Raw genomic sequence first — 23,042 nt, 5'->3', positions numbered from 1 at the left:
CGAGAGCCCCAGCGCCCCAGCTCCCAAGCGCAGCCCCGTATCGAGATTCCCTACATTGGCATGGTTGGAACATAATGTATTTTTCGGTCATAATCCCATTCAAAGGCATCTAGCGTATCGTTTCTGACATAGAGGGACCACAACAAATCGCGGGGGTTGTTTTTTTCCAGAGTTTTTGGGACGGTAGACATGCCAGACACCCAGTTAACATGTAGAAGTGCTACAAAAGTGGAATTTTCATAATATGTCTCCTTTAATGCCTTGCAACCACAGCGTGACCACCGGGGGCAGCAAACAAGCTGTGTGCGTTTGATAGAAGCAAGTGGTTTGTGAACCAATGTGTTTGTTATAAAGCCTTGACTTGGGCATTTTGTTTTTGAAATTGGAAGTAACCAGATTTGCTAGCTGTCAATCACATGATTTCCATGATGCAAAGCATACCATCCTCTATCGTCTATTTAGCTCTAAATGAATCCCTAATTTACAAAATCATGCTGTAGAAAAGACTTGAAACTAGAGACAGAGCCCATACACCTCTGATGAAAATGTTTCCATATGTTATAAATAAAGTGAGAAGTAGAGTCATTTTCTCAATGACTTCAATAGAAACAGAATTATCTGCTGGTCATTTGAGAGAACACAAGCCTCCAAGTCCTGGATCTCTAGTCCTAATCCAAACTGTATACAGACACAGAGAACAAAGCTTTCCCTTGATTCAAACTCCAAAACAAGGGTATAAAATATCCCAGCTTCTCCTTTGTCTGGTGTGTTCTAAAAATGGCGCGCATCAGTGCGTACACCGCAGCGGCCAACTCATGATTTAATGGCTCTAACTTATGTCTCTGCCTATTCACAGAATCCAGTGACGACAAGAGACGGAGACGGAGAAGAGAAGTATTTGTCAAAAGCTTTTGGACCACTGCTTGCTCTCATAAAGGTAATGGGTTTGAGGAGTTTTAAATGAATTGACTTAAATGAGGAAAATACAGTATCTCATCCAAATATGCAGTTCAAATAATTGTTTGCCAATTAACGTGTCATGTCGTGTTTGTTTATGGTATAGTAAAACTTTATTAAAATAAGTGAAAGTTTTGCAAGAGGTAACTTGGTGGACTTATTTATGCACAGACCACGGAGCAGTGTCATCTCCTCATCCAAGTCCATGTAAGAAAGTGTATTACCCCAAATATCAAACATTTCTTTTAACAGCTTAGGACTCGGCCCCTCGGGAGAGATATTACACGGATTTACACAGCGTATGATTGTGCTGACATGTTTCTCGTTGGTTTATAACTCCGTCCACAGCACCGTAGAGCTGTGACAGCATAACAACAACAAAAAGCTGTTTTATACAGCAGCTCGGTGGTGAGGTAAATGGAAAAACAGAAAGGCCACACTGTCGAAATTGGGAGAACTACTGGTACTTTTATCGAGGCTTTAAAATTCGACACAATTACACTTCTCTTGATTATTTACTTTGAATTACTCTGCAGTGTGGACAGTGTAATCTGTCACTTACAATTAGTCGTTGCATACTCCTGTAAGTGATCATATGGTCTGAGCTGAGCTGCACTTAAACTCGGCTCCAGTTAATGTTTGAGGAAAGCACTTTGGAACATAGACACAGAACCCTCTGTGGCCTTTGTTTGAGACAAGTAGTTAAATCAATTTCCTAGAAAAGTTGTTAGGCACAAGTTCTCCAGGAGCTATAGCTGCAAACGTCAAGGGTGCCTCCTTTTTCTTCCTCTTTTTCAAGCTTGAAGGCTCCATTTATATTTGCCCAAAGTTTCCCTGAGCTAAGCCTCGCTGACCTATTACCCAAAGTCCCACAAAACCAGGTTTGTTCAAGTCCCTTTAAAAAACATTCACACACACACACACACACACACACACACGTTTGTGCCAGATGTTGTTCCTTGTTTCTTTCCACATACACATAAAAATATGTTTTGAACCAAAGAAAAAAACGTTTGTTGTAATGACATCAGGATCTGCTTGTTGTTGTGCAGAGCTGCAGCAAAGTGAGGTGCATTGGTAGCTAAAGGAAATTTAAAAGGCTGTCAGCGTTTGACAGATATCCTGCCGTCACGTTCCGCTTTGATTAAAACTCCTACAGCGCAGTCATTCACTTCCTGAACTGCCGCTCAGTCCCTCTGAACGCATCCACGCTTGTCTGCTTCAAAACACCTACTTCAGCAGCATTTCACTTCCAGGCACGGCTACTGGTGCTTTAAGTCATTATGTATAATAGGCTCTCACAACATGTCTAGCACCAACAGTTCCTCTGTGCAAGTGCAGTGATCTGTGAAGTTTTCTCTGCTAGTGTCTACATAACAGCATACTTATACAATAATAAAGAACCTGTTCAGTGAATCCCTATGCAGGGAATTATGGGGTGGGACCTGGAGAACTGTGTCTGTGGCTATATTCAGGGAACATGTGTTTTTTTTGCACATGGCTCAGTCCATCAGCCATGAACGTCTCTACTTATTACTGACCGTTTTAGTTCATATGCACAATCTGTAGCTTTGTCTCAATTCAGGGGCTGTGTCTTTGGAGGCTGCATTTGAAGACCAATGGCGTTAAAGTGGTGCAGCTAGACTGTCCCACACAGAAGGGAGAAACTAAGGGTTCCATGGGTGGATGCTTCTCGGTCCAGTCTGTCCCCGAGTTCATTGCCATTCAGTGGCAAACCATTTCTCAAAGAGGTAAAGGCGCAGTCAAGATTAAGATTAAGATGCATTTATTTGTCACAAACACACTTAAGTCTCAAGTGATCAGAACAGGGAATAGTACACATGTTAAAAAACCAAGACCTCAGCTGTACTTTGGGTTTAGTGCTAAGTAGCTAATTGTAGCATTACATACTGGTTGCATTGTCGTAGTAGACGTTTTACTATGCTGAAGTAAGCTTTTAACTTAAAGCAAGACATGATTTAGCTTTGGTTTTCCTGCCCTCCAGGTAAATCCAGCGAACCTGGATGAGTTGCAGGAAAAATGTGCTTGGACAAAGTCAACATTTTGTGGTGATAAACCTAATTGTTTAGAAGTTGAAACATCATTCAAAAATAGAATTTGTGAAGGAGTCTAATCAAAAACCTTCTGTGACATCTCATCTCCACTCTCTCCTTATGCGACTGACCTCTCACTCATACAACCACGGAACAATGTCAGTAAATTAAGGAGCTTTTGAGCTGAATGACCAATAATGACAGTAAGACAACATCCACAGGTGTGGGATATGATTCAGTGATTGGATGAACCCATATTAATCTATATATCCGTTTCACTTGGAGAGATGTTTTACTGCTGTTCATTCATAATTAACATTACAGAAAGAAGGTAGGAATTGGTTATTGGTTAACTCAAAAAGTTGCAACTTTCATAAAAATATAAAAATACCTTTTTTCTTTTTTAAATCCGTGATAGAAACATCATCAACACGACCACTCCCTCGTGGGAAATCCCCCAGAAGATTTCCTACTGTATTTTCACGTGGGGCTTATTTGGATTTTATCTAGAGTTTTACTGGGAGCTGGCCCGATAAACCCAAAAGCCTCTTAATCAGATATTTGAATCCTCACATATCAGGATCTTGATTTTGAAATCAGTGCATGTCTGAAAGCAGCTGGACTAATTTCTTGTCACAAATGCCTCTCTGTACACAGCCTCTTGGATCACGAATATATGCTAGCCTGCAGGGAAATCAAAACATCTACTGATTGCATACATCTGATGCTTTTCTGGGACATAACCTTAGTTACGCTCTCCCTCTCCTCCACCACAAATAAATGATCAACCACGGAGGAGCAGTCTTCAACCCGAGATGGAAACAGTTACAGGATGTGGCAAAGAATCTTTGAAGGCCGTAGATCAGGTATGAGGTAAACATGTCACCATTATGTATGGCTCTGTGTAGGAAAAGTGCTTTAATGTGTTCACTCAATCAAACATTCCGAGGGGAGGCAGCTCAGCTCTGCGACGTGTTGAGCTGCAGAATGAATCAGCACCGGGAATACTGTAATAGCCCCGCTCGCCACCTTAAATCATCTCTCCATGAACACATGACAACTTTCAACAGTGAGATTGTGTCGCTTTATGTTTGGCAATGTTACAATGCACTTCATCATCTTCAGGAGATGGGAGTAAACACAAACTTAAGTCACAGCCCAATATCAAAAACAGAGATGCTTGTTTATATAGGTTTATAGCTGAAACTTCAACACTCTTCTTAATTGGACATTCATAGAAACGTCAATGTACAATACAGATTTATCGTTACACACACTTATTGAAAAGGGTTTTCACAACTCTAGTCTAAGTGGGAAACGTTTGATCATGTACTGTTCTTTATATACAATGTTTACTCATCTTTATTTTGAACACATTGAATAATAAGCTGAATAGAGACATGTTCGTACAGCCATGTGACCGAGACGAGAGAGACAAAAACGCTCGTGAACAGATAAAATCCTACTACAGGCTGGTGCGCCCTCTTGTAGAGACCATACGGGACTAGATTCTATGACCTCGAGAAGAGGCCACATCACTGCAGGATATCAAAAATACACATATCTAAAGGAGGATGTTCCAGAGCTTCAATTACCGAATACACCAGGTTTCTGCAGGACATGGCACACACAAAGTTTGCTCTGAACTCCAACATAATGGAAATATACAGTGACACCAGTAAAATGAATATTATCTTTGAGATATATTATATTGCCATCTCTGTCTTTTTTTGGTGTTCTAATGACGACACAAAATTTAACACTGTAACACACTTGTTACAAAGCATTCAAAATCGGGACAATTATAGTGTATTTAAAAAAACGTATATGCTTACATGTAACATTCAACGGCATAAACACCCCTCCTAATGTCAACACCATCACACTGACGTTTACATCTCTTCAATAAGTGACATATTTCACCTTCATAGAACACAGCAGTGCTTTTAATGAGCTATTGTTCTGTTATGTTGTCAGAGTACCTTGTGATGTTATGATAGTAAGATCAGCTGCGTCATGCATGTGCACTGTATGAATTGAGTATAGGATTGTACAGCAGTCATGCATAATTAGAATATCCTGCTGTACACAGTATGTACACAAGGTGGCAGGCTTTGCCCACTTTGTACAAGGCTTCAGTCTGCCTTGGAATAAAATGTCATGGCAGGGGAGAGTGAGGGTCATGCATAGGGCAAACGTTACAATGGACGTCAGGTATATTGCTTTTCTGTGCATCATCCCATCATTGAGTATCGTTCCAAAAACAACATGCACACAAAGACCAATGGAACAAAACTAAATAGAGCGCCGGGCGATCGTCTCCCTCTTTGCTGCCTTCTAACCTGCCACCATCTGTTTCTCCCATCTTTCTTTTCCCCTCAGGCGTCAAACAAATCTCAGACTGCTGTCCTCTTCCCCTGCGACCCTGTCCATCTCGGAATCATTCCTCCATGCTGTTTGATTCTTTTTTTCTATCTATCAAACACTTACACCTTCTTCTCTGTATTTACTTCCACTTCTGCCTTCACCCTCCTCCTCGTCTTTTCCCTTTCCTTGCATCCTTTCCTCCTCGTCCACCTTTCTCTGCAGGGCAGCTGGAGAGTCTGGCATTTCTCGAACAGCAGGGGTGAGGATGGGGAGGGGATATCTGCACCCGGCTCCATCCCATGCTGGGCAAAGAGAGGTGTGTGTCTGTGTGTGTGTGTGTGTGACTGATGATAATGAACATGTGACGGACACCCCACACTCAACCTGCCAACACTTCTCTGCTACCGTCCGTGTGACGTCCACAGGACAAAGAGTCTCCCAGGGTCCTCGTCTCCATTTCATCTGCTTGGATTAAACTAATTGCTTGGCACGCTTGATTTCAGTTTAGAGAGTTTTGGCACAGCTCTATGATAAAGATGATAGCAAAATAATGTGGTGACTACTCACTCAAATGAATTACAGTCAAACTGTAGCCAAAGAAATACCTCAGAAGCACTTGAGGTATTTCCAAGGTGGTGTATATTGCTCATCACAGACTCTGCTTTCATTTAGGGACTAGCTTATTAAAATTGGAGTCACACACTTCCTAGGACTCGAGCCAAATGAGAGAAGTTTCAACTCTTCTGAATACAAGGACACGGATGAAAACTTGTTTGTGTGTGTGTCTGCTGAGGGTAACTCACAGACATATCCAAATAGTCAGGCTGCGAGTGAGCAGCCAGCGAGGAGAGAAGGGTGGCGGTCATGGTTCAGTCTCACTGGCCATTCAGCAAACGAGAAGGGATGCTATAGAAGAGGGTGAGTCAGAGAGGAGAAGACGAGGAACAACAGCAGGTAGGTCAGGGATGATCGCCTGCTGCGTCAGTCTGATGTGCCTCTTTAGCTTTGGCGGCGGCAAGAGAGAGAGAGGCCGAGCCACGGGTCGTTCTCCCTGCTCCTCTAAAGTGAAAAATAATTGTATGGGAAGTGAGGGGTTGACACACAGAGGGGGGAGGAGGAGGGGGGAGACGGAGAGAATCAGGGTGGAGCGAGTTAGAGATGAGTGGCTGTGTCGGGGTCAGATTTGCTGGTGCAGCCCCGGTATGGGCGAGGAGGAAAGGGCCGGTCGCGGTTCAATTCCTCGGCTTTTCATGAAAGAGAGCAGCTGGTCGGGGATCTCAGCGAGGACGTCTTTAGCCAGCCGGGCCATGCTGAGGACCTGGTTGCCAGATCTGTCGATGTAGTCTCTGAATGGGACAAACTGGAAGCAAAGAGAAATAATATTGAATTTTTGTTTATTAATTGCATACACAGCAGATATTGAGGTTGCAGCATCGGTTTCAATGCTCTTTTAAAAAAAATAAAATAGGATTAAGTGCCAAAATAAAACTTTTCTTGCTGTTGAGTCTTTGATTTGAACGAGACATTTAGAGCCTCTCCTCATGAACCCCCTCATTAATTTGTTTATATTGGGTTTCTTTTATAGAAATAGGCAGTGCTTTACCTTGACAAATAGATTGTAGTTTTTGCAGGCAACATTTTTATCAGTGCTAGATTACGCAGATGTCATTCACATGAATGCTGCTACACATATTCTCAAGCCACTGGATGCTTTATACCACGTTCCCTAAGGTTAATTACAGGTGACAGTTATCAGACCCATCATTGTATCTTGTACCAGAAAGTAGCGTGGCCTTCACTTGCCACACGTAGTGAACAACAAAATCTATTTACAAAGCAATGCATAATAAGCTAACATTTTCATTTTCATCCCTTTTAAAAATTTGAAATATGGATCACCGCACTCGTTCTCAACAACACATCACCCTTGACAAATCCTGCATACACACAGAACTGGGTAAAACTGCATTTAGATACCACGCTCCTCATAGTTGGAATAAACTTCAGGACTCAATTAGGCTAGATCGTTTTTAACCGAAGAAATGTTTTTTTTTAAGGAAGTTTCGGTTGATGAATGCTCCTGTTTTGGTTGATGTGGCGGTCTTATCCCGTTAAAAAAAATTCTACTCCTCTGTATTGTAATTAAAGGCACAATTGTAAATGAGAGCTCTGCTATCAATTGGTTTATACCCTGTCTAAATAAAGGTTATCTGTATATCTATAATGTGTCAAACTGCAAAAGACAGTAAGTTGTGACTCTTACCCTTTTCCTCAAAGTTATATACTCATAAAGCATATAATGCTTAGGGGTAAAAATATGTTTACTGACACATGCCACATAACAAGAATCTCAATTTATTGCTTTGCCTTGGATATCTTACAATATAAAAACAATGCTATACAAAAGGCAAGAAAATTCAATTCTCTAAGGGAAAAGAAAGTTGTGTTTTTAGTTAAACCTGCAAATATATGAATGTTCTACAGTGATACACATGACATTACCATTAGTGTTGAAATTATCCAGCGGGTTTCCTTCAAGATGCTTAAAGGCTTATTGAAATTGCTTGAGAATAGGAGATTATATGTAATAAATGAATCCATGAATCATTTTGGTCTTATTCCTGAGGCGCTCGTTTACACATTCAAATTAATTTTTCTGCCTGACATTTAGATATTCGGAAAACTATTAAATTTACCATAATGGAAAAGTCAGAAAACCCAGAAAACAGAACTAAGGACTAGTACCAGCATAAATTTCTGAAGTAAAATGGCCTGAAAGAATGGTATCAATTTAACACTGTACTGCTACAACAATGTCATATTCATTATGTACAGTTTGAAAAAAATATCAAAATCCATGAAGCAGAAGGAAAAGTATCATCTCGATTATCACACACATTCCTCTTCGCTGTCCTGGCACCTATAATAGCCACAAATCAATTTGACTAGTGTGTTATGCTAACAGTGGCTTCTGTAGCCTGGAGCTGCTAGCCTCAAGCAGAGCTGAGGAGCAGGCTCCACAAGATTTCGCCCCTATAATGCCACTAACAACAATTTTTTCAGGTATCTTGTAGTCCCTATTCCCATCCATAGACTATTCTGTCAATAAAGATGGGCGACATGACTGCTCCCTAAAAGTGAAGCCAAAAGCTCCTTGATCACCATCTGGTGGCTAGCTGCAGCATAGGTCATAATACCCTCCTAATCTATGTTATGTCCTTGGAGTTCTTATTACACTGATGTATGTTCAAGTGCTAATTTTTCTGGATTTTTTTTCTTCTTTTATTTATAATAATGACTTATTTGATGCCGTAAATAAGAAGGGAAACGTGATTGACACCTAATATTGGGGGAGTGTATGAATCAGGAGGACGTCGCTACAGAAGACCTCATCCCACTATCGGCACTGCACAGACTCTAACTCCAAAACATGCAAGATGGCAGCGTTTTGTTCTTTTAAGGGTATTTTTGCTTAATGTCTGAGAAGGCGATTGATGCATCGTCCATCTTTTGAGTCCCAATTGATGCTGTCATCATTCAAGGACATGAGTCAGACTTTTCGCAGCTCCCTCTGGAGACACGAAAGGTATTATGCAACTTTCTTTTTTTAACAAATGCAGTCACATTCCTCAGCACATGCAAACAGATTATTTGTTATAAATTAGAAATGGGCTCTTTCACTTTGTTTCAAGGTTTAATGCAGTTTTATCTGCTTTGTGTAAAAGAGATGATACACTGAGAAATACGTTTACTGGAGTGCACGTAAGTAGACAGAACAAGAACTACATTTAATCTCTCACTTTGTATTTAACCTTGTGCTACTTGAGTCTTTACACTAACATGTTGACATCTTCAGACCCGGTATGATGTTGTCATGATTTTTAAACATCAAGCCATATGAATATGGCCCTTATTTAGAAATTAAAAGGTTTTGTAATTGCCATCACATTTAAATAATCAGGGTTAAGGACTGCAGGAGACTGTATCTAATCCCCTAATGAAACCTATTCATTTAGATTTTACCTTGTGCAATACACTCAAGATTGTTACTTCAATCAAGATCAGGACATATGTAACTGCAGCAAGTATAACAACGGGCTGTTTCTTTTCCAAAAATGAAATTCCAACAAATTTGACATGACACAAAAATTGTTGTGTGTCATGCATTTATAGTCGAACCCAACCGGATATACTTCCTCACATCATTTCTTCAGGAAATCTGGTGTCTGCACAGGAAAGCTTTGCTTGCCAGCATTCTCGATTTTCATAGCAAAACAAGGTCACATGACTGACTTCTTACTTTACTGATCAAGAGGGCACACAATATGTCAAACCGACGGCGATTGCCCTCTCCTGGATCAGGAGACAAGCAACCTCAAAAATTCTGACGAATACAAACTTTTCCCTCCAAGTTCGAATTAATATTTGAGTTTCAAAGTAAAATTTACTGCTAAATTGACAGCCCTACAACAAATACATTCAGTTATAACTAGAATAATATTTATGCAAGCTGAGTATTATGACTTTTATATGCATTACAATGAGATAATGATCAGTGTTGCTGTGAAATTAGGTAGTTATCATATCAAATCAATAACAACCAGCAGGCATTGAAATGCAGTGTAAGACAATGAAAGGATTTCTGTGCATGCAAATGTGATTACTGCTGTTAGCGAACTGAACTGGAGACAGCACAAGGAAGAAATTATAGTAACATCAATACAGCTTTGGAATGGAAGCATCAATTATGCAGCAATTAGCCTTGTGTGGGGGCAACTATATGTACAGTTTAATGTCTTGTAACATTACAATTAATTTCTTTGTTCATCGACAGCAGCATGAAATATATTTTGGTCAAAGCCATGTAGGTTTTGATTGACACAATTTTGCCAGTTTAAGTTGTATAATGTTGAAGAGAGAGCTACAGCCACTGTCACATTGTTACAGTGACATTTTTGCAATCCTCTGCACTCACATTTCTCCTCTCAACGTCTAGACACCACACATTTATCACGGGTAGTGCTCATTTATCATGGTCATTTATCGTCCCTGAGTCTCTGCCAGCTGACGGCCCAGTCCTCTCCACAACTGAATGAAAAAAAAGATAGTGCTCTGTTGTAAGAGATTTTTGTTGTTGCTTTATATATATACTTTTGAAAACTTGTTTTATTGTACAGGCTACATTTATGCTTTACATCAGTTTAATAGAATTTTGTTTTTGTAAATAATCCCATAAAATACAGTAACCACTAGATTTAGGTTATCGCCCTCTCTTCTCCTTGAAGTGAGGATGGGATGTATAAAGATTCATCAAAATTATTCATTTCTCTACAAATACATTTTCTTCAGTTCAGGTAGACTTTTACCAATTTTTTGCTCTGTCAGAGAAACAGCCAGCTAACCATAACCATTTGGTGTGAAGCAAATTTTTCTTACATGTGCAAGATCATTTGAGTAAACTAGCGCTTCTCGTGTGAGCAATGCAAGTAAACACAACCCACAAATACAGTATTTGCCTGTTCTCCGGTAAAGAAGAGAAGAAGACTACTGTCTGAAGTGTCAAGCTGTGCTGTACCTGTTGTGGAAATGCCAGAGAAGCCAGCGCCATGGGTCTCTAAGACCATGCAGAGACCATGCAAGCTGACCAGTCGCCAGTTCATGATCTGCTCTGGTCAGTGACAGGCCCTAAGTTAGTGCAACATCGCGTCAGACGCATCAAGATATAGGCGCATTTAAATGACTTGATTTTGCATCTGCGGGCACAAGAGATTTGTGTTCAAACTGCATTAATCATTTTCTATGTATCTCATTGCGCAAATGTGAACACTACATAACTGTCCATTTCCCAAGCATAATGAGCGAAACATTTTAATTTGAGAAGCTATACTCTTCTTGTAATATGACTCTGAATGATTGAGCTTATCAAAGCTTAGTTTTCTGTTCTATGATTGCTTGTTGTCACCCTATCCACAATGTCCTGGTGTGAGAAAGAGTCTGTTCACACCACAGGAGTTTCTAACTTTTTGTCATGTCGTTTATCTTTGCCTCACCATGGAGGAGGCAGATTTTTTTTTCTTGGAAGGAAATCAGGATGTCTATGTGTGAGGATTAAAAAAGCTGTTAAGATTAAGATTCATTTATTAGTCCCAAACCAATGCACAGACATGCAAAGGCACACTCATGAAGGTAGGGAAATTTAACCTCTGCTTTTGACCCATCTGGTGCAGGACACAGAGCCGTGAGCGACCATGTACGGCGCTCAGGGAGCAGATGTAGGGGGAGTAAGGTGCCTTGCTCAGGGGCACTAGACAGGGTAGGGAGACTCTTGGATTTTTGGACAGATCAATCCAGGTTCGTCTTTTGTTGTCTCTCCGTGGAGTCGAACCAGAGACGAACCAGAGACCTTCTCTGCCCATAGTCCAATTTTCTGCCACTAGACCACCGCCGTGTTACTACACCAATGTCTGCACAATCCGCATTAACACTGAATGTTAAAAAAACTATATACAAACTTTACTTATAAAATACTATGTGGTAACTGGGAATGATGCAGGTTTGGGATTAAATGGGTTTAAAATAACCTGTTGACCTGAATGATTTTGTATTTGACAAATCAACGTTAGGTCTGTGTGGATGTGAAAAACCAGAATCAATAAAAATGTATCATACCCTTGAGCAATGCACTGTCTTTTCAGTGGCCCACAGATAGATGTGTGTTGTATATTGTATGAGGAATTTCCCAGTTTGTGTGTGTTTGAGTGTGCGTTCTGAAAGTAACCCCCCTCCGTCGGGGATACACATGCCCATGCTGTGGCTGTAGACAGAAACATTCCCAAGCCTAATCTGCCAAGTTCAACTCAATTATGATGAGTACCTGAACAATGTCTCTCTCAGCAAGACGTCCTCTGGAGGATACCCTCACCTCGTCCCCATCCAGCTCCTCCATAGCTATAAGGACAGAAAGTTTGAGACGGTATGACAAAGTACCAGAACCACATTGGAAGAATATAAAGAAGGTACTAGATGCTGCATTTTACTAATGTACTTGCTCAAGTGGAGAACAGCATGGGGGTAATATATTCAGCAGAGAATGATGAAATGCTTTATGCACCAAAAATTACATTCCACAAGCTAAAATTAAGCACAATTACACTACAGGTACAGGAGTGTCATTTCAATTATCGCCATATATAGGTGGAAATGCTTTCTTCTATATTGCTCTTTGATATAAATTTTTGTCTGAGGGGGTTGTTCAAAAACAACACCTGCACAGCAGTGTTTATCCTGCATCTGCAGTCACTCACACACAAAAGAGTCTGGATATGAGGTGCTGCCGATTGAGAGGTGGACGAGCGCAACGTGAAGTTCAAGCTCCAAACAGACTCAGACAGAACCAGAAAACATGAGGACAAATACCTGAACTGACAGACTAATACTCAAGGTGATGCGTTAGTAGCTTTAAAACTCTTAGAGGCATGGTCAGACAAAAAGGTCTGGCGATGAAATGTAGGCACACACTGAGGCGCTGTTAAGCCAGTTTGACTTTGTGACCTCCAAACACGCCTGAGTTCTTTCCCTGCCAATTCCAACATTCGATTGCTTAAACAAGTAGAAAATGACAATGATGAGGCGTTCTGATTTCACACCTCGCTAAGCAGCACACACACACACACACACACACACACACGTACACACACACACACACACACACACACGTGTGCACACTTAAATAATCATGTATAGTCCCCACTGAAAAGTCATTAATTGATCTGTGGGCTGTAAGAAGCCTGCACACTTGACTTCATTGACTTTCTCCAGCAACTCTCTCAGGAAGAGGAGCAGCTACTGGCGTACTCGAAAGGTGAATTACGTTACCGCTGCTGCAGTGGTTTCCCGTTAGCTCACCAGCCACTGTTGAGTCTAAAAGTCAAGGTCAAAGTCAAACGCTGCCTCTCACACAAAGTGTGACATATTTGAGTCAAAGTAAAGGTTATTGATTTTAAATTCAACCTTTTTTTCTTTCAAATTTATTCCGTGCAGACTTTGGTTTGACAATCAGACTTGTACTAATTTGCCTAAAAATAAAGTGTGCTTGTTACACTGTACACTTTCACAGAGCAAGGCCAGTGTTAAGCTGTGGCCTTTCTGCCAAGAGCTGTATATGCTTGAGACATGAGCAGACAGCGAAAGCAGTAGATACAGAGTATCTACTGCTGAATCCTGCTTGCCTGTATAGGATGGTAAAACTGTTACGAATGTTTTAACGGGCCACAGACCATCTACAGCATCTACATAGTTTATATATTTTCCGCTCCTTCCCAGTGCTGGATGCCCCTTGATTGTCATGTTGCTGAATGCCATGACAGGTGGTATGCCAATGAATTAAATGTATCATCAGTGTAGATAGTGCATCACTTATGTGTCTTTTTAGAGGCACCTAAATGATTGTGGGACTGAGGAGAGATGACAGAAAATGTTTTGTCTTTTGTAAATAAAGGTGATTTCTTGTCACAGAGTGTGACCATCCTCTTTTCTGACAAGTATATATAGACTTATAACTAGAATGGAACACTTACCATCAAACTCAGCCGGCCCAACACCTACAATGATTATGGACATAGGGAGTGATGCTGCCTGTGCAGGAGAGAACAGGAAAGACCATGAATTTGTTAAATCCTCAGAAAGTGTAAAGACATTTATAAGCTTTGCGTTAAGTATTGAGTGAATTTAAATTTTAATTTAATAAACCTAGTCACAAGTGAGGTTACCTTTAAGAGTTAATCGTAGGTATAACAAATATCTGTGGTAAATCCCTAAGAATAGAATTGATTGGTTCAAACCTATCAAACATTAGTTTTGAAAGGTTTCTACAAACTATTTGATTTCTTCAAAAAGTTACATTTATCCCAATGAAAGCAAGTAATTTGTCCCCTTTGATGAGATATGGCTGCTCCCTACAAGCTGGATACTTGGAAAACTGTTTTCATTCTAAAATCAAAAGCATTACTGTTGTAAAAATAAAACTCACCAAAGACAAAAAGGATGCTGAGATACACATCAGTAGCAAATGTAACTTAGTGAAAAACACTGCTATCCATCAATGCCTGAGTGCATTTGTAGTGTGTGTGTGGGTGTGTGTATGTTTGTTTACTCACATTGACCACAGCCTCTTTGGTCTGGACCATGTCCGATATCACTCCATCTGTGATCATCAGCAGGACAAAGTACTGAGAGCCATCTGTAATCTCTGCTGCACAACTGGGAAAAGGTGCACGCACATGCACACATACACACATTCACATGACCACACACACATTAATACCTTGGTTAGAGCTGTGCCTGTACACCTGAGTATCAGATTACTACATAAACTACTTTTCATCAACATTTTTCTCTCGTCTTCTCAAGCTTAGGACATATGTAATTATATAGTATAACATTGTGTAGAACTATGTTCATGCCTAGATCACTGCAGACATTTAGGCTTAACACTTGATGTAAATTATACCATTTAGAGTGGAATTTGAATGACTGGGTTTATGGACAGTTGGATGACAACACAGGAGCAGTATGGTTGCATTTCATTTTTTTTCTATTCTGTTAAATTTGAAGATGTGAAACCATTGACTTAAATTGTATTAGATTTGGCTGCAATGCTATTCACCCCTGATACTACGAAAGTGGTTTTGAGTGACTTATCCCTTTTAGGGTATGTGTCCTAAGGCAGCTGATGATGCTACTGGTGTTCACTTTTTATACAACTTCAATGAAGTTCAGCATTGTAAGTCCTTGATGCAAAAAACACTCAGCGTATTGGACCTACAGTTTGTTTTTCCGCTCTGCTCATGGCACTCAATTGGAATTAATTAAACTTTTGCAACATTGCCAAATTTGTCACAGTCAGGTCTCTCTCACTGACCAATAGCAGAGAGGAAACTGACTATTTTGTCACCAACAACCCAGTTAGCTGTATTGCTATAGCCAATATTAGAATTAACATTTGACACCTAAAATAAATGTATATGAATTGTATTATCACCATGAGCTATTCTCTGCAGTCAAAAGCAACACCAGTGTTCAATCTTATTTAGCTTCTATTTTTACCACTTCATTTTTTCAACTGAAGTAAGAAGTATAACCATCAGGCCCTTCTCACTGTAGCATCCAGTCCGGATTTATACGACCATCTGAGAAAGTTCTGCTGTATACTTGACTCTTCACAAGCGGTCACAAGGGCTGCCATTAAAAACAGTAACTATTGTGCCATTTCAAAATGATCAGGTTGAATAATTTATTTCTAAAAGATAATATATTCTTGGTGTAGCAAATCTGGTTTTAAGTCATGATGCAATTACTGAAACAGACAGCATCTCCTTTTTCCATTTCAACATTTTTTAGAGATGATAGAAACATTTAGCAAGTTAAGATGCATCTGTTTTCAGATAATACAATATCTGTTCCCCTTCTCTAAGTCAAGCTACTTAACCTCCAAAATGCTGTCCTTAAACTGTAGTTTTCATTTAAATGTATTTAAACTCATTATAACTACATCCAGCTTTCATGCTCATTCTGTTCAAATCAAACCTTACTACTTAAACAAAAGCTGGAAATCTATGAGATTTATTCCATGCAGTTATCATAAAATATAGCTAAATCTAAATGGATGTGTTTTATAAGTCTATAAATCTTGCTCAATATACACAGGATGCTTTATACGACATGTGCATTCTTATATGTCAAACAATTCTAGATAAACGCTAATCTACTTTGGTCAAATTTCTCTAAACTGCCTTTTTCCTGTTACCCCTACCACGTCGTGGGAATGGAATAATTTTAAAAGACATATTTAATTTGGAATTATAACTTTTATACCAGACATCCGAAGGCCACTTTCAAAACATAATATATTTAAAAACTGTTGTTCAGTTTTTCATGCTCCCTCTCGCATACCTCTCACATTTAAAGTTGTTATAATGTATATGTGAATATCCTACAAAGATTATTTTTATGTGGCTGTGTAATATATTCCTCAAGGCCATTTTGGAGAGGTAACAGAGATGCAATGTACTATCCCATTATATATCTGGAGTCCAGGTTAGTTATTAAATAATTGATAAAGGCTGTTCTTTGCATGGTGTCTTCCCAGTGTTCCCAGTGTATATCCATAATGCAGTCTATTTACTTACAAAGTGCTTTCATCCTCACTTGTTTACAATTAAAAATAAATCTAGCCTTAATACAAAATGTATGACTGTATCCTTACTCTAAACTGCATTAACTTACTTTGCCACTTTGTTGATAACAGGTGCAAAGTTGGTGGGTCCATAGAGCTGCACCGTCCTCAGGCTCTGGAAATAGGCCTCCAGAACCCCCTCTATTCCCACACAGTTTGGATTATCATTGTCACTGCTCTGCAACACACAGCATACAGCACACTCATGAAGTGCAAACATTACATCAGGCTTTACCTGACTTCTGCCTCCACAGCAAGCACTAAATGATGAAGGCACTTACAAATGAGGTTTACATCCAAATACATATTCTTCCTTTCTGTCCTCTATTGGGAAAAAAATTGAAAAGTTTCCTGGGTATTTAACTTGCGGGTGTAAAGGGTTTTCAGAGGGAAATAAATACACAACTTTCTAGTGCTATTGGCAAGTTCAGGCAAACAGTACATCAGGAAGTCTATGGAAGTTCAATGTTGGTCCGATAGAGACTGAGAAACAATTAATTTTTCATATAAAGCAGAGCAGAGGCCGAGTTATCCTGTAATTTTTTTCCCCATTATTTGGGTGCCGCATCCTTTATTCCCATAATGCAACTTGACAGGGTAATTACTTAGAACCTCCCTGCCTTGGTGGCTGCATCTTTGAAAATCTATGCCCCCAGTTTGCATCCAAATCAAAACTGACATAGCCCCGATCACCTCATCTGCGTTTAAAATAAGTAGGCAATGCATCTCTGGTTTAAAAAACTATGAAAAAACGATTTTTGAAAATCTTTCATAAGGTAGGAAATTACTTTGACATTTATAGGCCTTAAGGACATTGTTAGTAGCGATGAACTGAAAAAAAAACTTTCCAATAACTTTACTTTTTCTGTATCTCTACCATTCTTTTCTGCAATTCGTTAAAATAAGAAACATTGTAAAAGGGTGGTTATTTTAAAACATATAGGGCCTGATCTGCGTGCATTGCTGTTGTGTAGCCATTGTGTTGTGTAGACACTTGGGCCATTGGAGCGCACACGCAGCACACACAGGCAGCGGGTCTGCGCTTCATCTGGCGTGATTGTGGCCATCGTTGCCCTGGAGAGAGAGGGTTTACTTTAGCCTCTCTCATTCCAAACATGTTACTACGAGCAGAAAAAAACGTGTATCACCGTCTTGTTCCTGCCGTCTCCTCCTCACCACAAAAACTGCAGCTATCTTGGCTCAACGCTTTGGCAATTAGGACCTACCTTTCAAACATTCTAAATAAAGACGCAGTCACAACCACCGTAATTAAAGTATTTGCATCTACTCCCCCCAATATTTTGCGCACCATTAGTAGATCAGCTTGCAGGTACATTTGCGGTTGAAATCAAGTTTGCACACTTTTTTACACATGCAAACCTTTAGTAGATCAGGCCCACGATGTGATATTGATTTTGACAACACAAGTGCAGACTTGGCTTCACCACAGCTTAGCATCCAGTGGTTTCTGACTGGTTGCCCTCATCCCTCAAGAGGATGTGCTGGGGATGCTGGGAGATACCTGCTGGCAGGAAGATGAGCCAACTTCTCAAATTGTGCGACCAGCTGCTGTCACAGCGACAGCTCCTGGTCCAAGCCACACCCTGCTATGAGTGAACTGTGCAAGTGTGTCTTGTGTGTGTAAACGTGTTTGTGTGTATGTGTGTATCTTACCAGTGGAAATGCATGGGAGATTTTGCCATCAGGTGGCAGCTTAGCACCGAAGCCATAGGCAGGAAAGAGCTTGTCGCTGTCGTAGTCCTGGATAATCTCACCCACTGCTTTCAGGGCCATGGCATATGCGTTCATCTGGTAGGGACTCATATAGTGGAGTGAGGTGGGCTGCGAGGGGTTACCTTTGAAGACAAATACATCACACTGTGAAGTCAATGATGATGAATGTCCCTTCTTCCCTCCGTTTGTCCCTCACCTCTGAAATGCACTATATCCCCAGCGGAAATAGAATAGAAGATGACTAATGCCAGGATAATACGATATTCTGTATTTCCCAAAAGTAGCAGAGAATTAAATTTTAATTGCTGTAGAGACAGCCTAATGGTGTTGGCAATGATATGAAGGCTTCTTGGCTTTAAAAAAGAAAAATTTAAACAAAGAATAATGCTAACAGGATTATCATGGGGAGTTTTCCCTTTATGCAATCATTTAAATAGATTTGGTTTTGGCATCAGTAGAATTCTTTCACACATTAAAACAAAGCTGAGTGTTGCTGTGCTCTCCCCTTGGGATAAGCCCGTCTGGACTCTCACTTCCATTTAAGAAACGAGTGCCCTGCTTTTAAAGGGGATGAAAGGGAGGAGTATGATTTGATTAAGCCTGCTCCCAACACACCTACAGTAGCGCTAATGCATTCTCCCAATCCCATCTAGCTTCCAGCCGTGCCACAGGTGTACCGCGCATCTCTGGCTAAAAGAACCCAGCAAAAACATTTACCACTCCCTGTGCACATTGCACTGCTGACTGCACTTCCCAGCATGGTGAAAATAAGAGCCTGAATGTAACAATCTATTCAAGAAAGTGGTTTGTCTCCCAGTACAGGCATGAGTGCACCTGCAATAAAGAAGGTCATGTTACTTTACAATTGGGAAACGGTGCAAATGCTTTTCACACCAAAGTGTTAAACTTTTTACTCTCTGTAATACCTTTAAGATAAAACATAAGACTCAAGTGATGTCATATATATCTTGTCAGAGATAGAAAATACTGTTATGAGATTAAAATAAGTGATATGATTGGATTGCACATTGGATAAAGTGGCAGACAAATTAGAAGCCCCCATCTTTGAGCAAGAAAATCTGTCAGAGTATGACTAGTTTCTTGGAAAACAATATTGAGTATATCACTTACATAGGAGACGTTGCATTGAACTGGACATATAAGTTCCTAACAATTTTAGAACAAAAAGACATTCAAAACACTTCACCATAATTCATTTACAATAATCTGGATACATTTACATTCTGTCCAGAATCACTGGGATCATCGTCTGGAAACCATCAATGTCCATATCAATTTTCCTGCCAACCTGTTCAGCAGTTATTGAGATTCTTCAAACAAGTGAAAACTCTGACCCTGTGGTGGCGTAAGCTAATAAGTCAGAATATCTACAGTCATGAATAATTCATCTTTTAAAAATTGTGAAAGACAATCTCAACTCGATGATGCATAGGGACACCTACTTTTAAAAATTCCATCACATTATCTATACCGGGGGAGAGGCCAGGGGTGCACCCTGGACAGGTCACCAGTGGGAAACAACAGTGCGAACCACCGCACCACTGGGCTGCCCTAAACTTTCAAAAATAAAATATGGAGAACCTCTTTCTCCAATAGTCCAGCTGTTTAAAGCAGGACTAAAAAAGGGTTGGCCTCTAAACACTGTTTTTTTCTTGTAAGCTAAAGAACAAAAGGTTGACACAATGCAATCTACCCTCAATCCTTTTTGCGGTTGCACTTACGCCTGGCTCTTTTGTGGCTTTGATTAAAACACAAAACCTTCTTGCTGTGAGGGTACAGTGCGAACCACCACAACACTGTGCTGCTTATTTTTGGTAATAAAAAAGCAGATTCTCATATATAAATGTCACATTATTCCTTTACTGCTGATTATGTAAGCCAACTGATTCATCACTGGCAGTTCACACGGATGTTCTGCAAGCTGTGAGGACCTGGAGTCACATTTAATGATCATTTGAAAGGGTTCGGGGATCACATCTGGTCTATAGATGTTTTGATGCAACGGCTGGAAGACATGGAACGGTTAGACAAATGCGCACAACACAATGAATGACATATGCAAGTGAATTTTGTGTATTCTAAATTGCACCAGGTCTCTGACCTACCATTAGATGCGGTGAAGTCTATAGCCACTGTGAAGTTCAGCTGGGTTCTATTTCAAATAAAGAGGAGAACAACAAAGAGCTTTAAACACATCAGTGTAGTTTATACATGGTGCATCTCCAGCACTTGGAGCACACCAGTACAATGCACTGTAGTACAATCACTTCACTGGTTTACTGGCTCAATATTGTGGCAGGGCAGTTTTCCCATTCCGAAGGCACAAATAGGTCGAACAAATTAAACCAGTAATTAAAAATGAATTAACTAAATAAATTAGGTATTTACACATGAGATCTATCAATACAAACTTCTTCAAAACCAGGGCCTTTCAGAGCCAATACAAATTCAATTTGATGCTGCTTACAAAAAAGCTTTAGGTAAACTCAATCAAGTATCCTATCACACACACACACACACACACACACACACACACACACACACACACAAAACAGTGTATATTAGTGCACGGTGGGACAGGAGGCTGATTATTATTCTACTCACCCTCCTCGGATGAAATCCACAAAGGTATACTCGGACTCCACTTTGAAGGACAGCAGAGTTACCTGGCAAACAAACAAAGGCACGCAAACAAACATACACACACACACACACACACACACACACACACACACACACACACACACACACACACATACATATACACAGAGTGATAAACAAAGAGGGAAGGGTGGAAGAGGGGCCAGTGCCAGGAAGACAGGAAGGTAAAATGACAAACAGGTGCCAAACAGTAAAAGATTGAGTGTGAAGCAGATGTAAGAGTTAATGATGCCTACAATGTAGAAAGTATAGAACAATCATGAATACAAACATTAAGAAAATGACAGGTATGGTAAAGATGGGTGTACTCACAGTCCCAGAATTAACGTATTTCTTCTTTTTGCCTTTCTTTTTGGGATTTAGAACCTGCCGGTGATGAGAGAAGTGAGTTAACGGTTGAGAGGGTCCTTGTAAAACCACTTCACATTCTGGATTGATGCTGATAATGAACATGAATTATTCAACAGATTCCTGATAATGGTGTCAGCCCATGAATTGGAACTAATTCACTTTTAACTGTGTGTATATATGAAAAAGCGATGGAGCTGGACTTCGGCAGGTGAAAATAATCAATATATTCATCCATCTCCTGTTGTTACAAAGAGAGATTACGCTCCTTTGATGTCTTATTTATTCATTCTTCTGCAACAATTTTATTAATTTGTTTGCTCGGAGCAAAGATAATAATAAACCTTGGGTAGAGTGTAATTGGTGATGTTTTTATTTATCAAATTTGTTGTCATAAATTGTACAGACATGTAGAAACAAACAAGTTATCCACAGTGTGGATGTGTTGCCTGAACACAATCATTTTATTTCCATAACTGTGTTATTTTGCCGAAGTGTAGTTTTCATAATTTTGTCTGACCAGCTTTACTTAAAACTGCAGCAGATTTAAAAGTCCAGAGTGGTCATTCTTTACTGTTTCATTTGCAGGGAAACAGGGGAATGACCCAAATGCATCAAAGGTGAAAGGAAAGATCAAAACAAGGCAGTACAAAGCAGGTAGTAATTCTAGTCAAGAGTACCAAGGAATCCAGAGTACATCAACAGGAAATATGTGTGTAACCAGAGCTCAAAAAACACAGAAACACCGGGAACAGAAACATTTTCAAGAAGAAGCACAGCTTGAACAAAGAGACTTAAATACACAAAGTAGGTGAAGGGGGATACAAAATACGTGAAAAATATCTTCAGTATATTAAGTCATGATGATCATTTGCCTGAAAATATGTCACAACTTATAACCCCATTCATTCTTGTCAGAGTGACTTTGAGCAACAACATCTAATCAGTTCTTTTTTTAGTCAAACTGAACGTTTGTCAGACATTTTGAAATTCCCTACTCTGAGATATCGTGTTAACAAAGCAAACAGATGTTTTTTCGCAGTGACCCTGCTTTGACCAACAAATGCTAAACAAGTCATCGAGAGTCTTTGTATGGTTCTGGGAGAAAACCTGCCGGGAGACATTAACTGCAACTGCCAAAGTCTATTTGGGCAAGAAACATCAAATTACAGGCTTAAATTTCTTCAACAGGCTCCATGGTGGCTGAGGTGAGAACCCACTTGACATGATTGGAAGATGGGATAATGAGCAGGGTGCTGAGCCTCCAGGACTCTTTGGCTGTGAGATTTGAATAAAAAAACTAAGAATAGCTATACTTGAATGTGAGTTTTTTCCTGTGGTTACTCAAGAAGGGGATCTTTGCGCTTGGGAGCAGGACTTGGGGTTTTAAGTGAAATCTGAATCGTGAAATCAATAAGTCCTGCTCTCAAACTCTACGAGCACACTTTAATAAAGACATGGTTCTAAATTGAACCATGAACAGAATGTGACAGCTGATAGTATGAACAAAAAGGAAAAACGATAAATCTAGTGGGAATTAGTGCTTGCGTTGAGGAGTTACTAGGTCGTGTTGAAAAGTAGGAGATAGTTAACCTGGCGTGTTTGCTCTCTTTTTAACACGGAATAAAGGCATAACAGCACAATGTGTTGAAATCATGATGGGTTGT

The 23,042-nt window shown here is 40.0% G+C and overlaps 1 protein-coding gene across 1 annotated transcript in view; it reads right to left on the bottom strand.

The window, feature by feature from the left end:
* Window positions 1-4,175: 4,175 nt before the first annotated feature.
* Window positions 4,176-23,042, bottom strand: part of LOC133957297 (copine-9-like) — a 70,598-nt gene continuing 51,731 nt past the window's right edge. Inside the window, exons 13-21 of the mRNA XM_062392799.1 lie at window positions 21,340-21,393; window positions 20,971-21,032; window positions 20,472-20,518; window positions 18,286-18,467; window positions 16,662-16,789; window positions 14,534-14,636; window positions 13,955-14,012; window positions 12,253-12,326; window positions 4,176-6,738 (exon numbers count right to left, since the gene is read on the bottom strand). Of these exons, the coding sequence (XP_062248783.1) occupies window positions 6,556-6,738; window positions 12,253-12,326; window positions 13,955-14,012; window positions 14,534-14,636; window positions 16,662-16,789; window positions 18,286-18,467; window positions 20,472-20,518; window positions 20,971-21,032; window positions 21,340-21,393 (891 nt within the window). The 3' untranslated portion in view covers window positions 4,176-6,555. The remainder of the gene's footprint in view (window positions 6,739-12,252; window positions 12,327-13,954; window positions 14,013-14,533; window positions 14,637-16,661; window positions 16,790-18,285; window positions 18,468-20,471; window positions 20,519-20,970; window positions 21,033-21,339; window positions 21,394-23,042) is intronic.

Source organism: Platichthys flesus, chromosome 7 (assembly GCF_949316205.1).
Source record: "Platichthys flesus chromosome 7, fPlaFle2.1, whole genome shotgun sequence".
Classification (NCBI taxonomy): domain Eukaryota; kingdom Metazoa; phylum Chordata; class Actinopteri; order Pleuronectiformes; family Pleuronectidae; genus Platichthys; species Platichthys flesus.
This window is presented reverse-complemented; position numbering and strand designations above follow the sequence as displayed.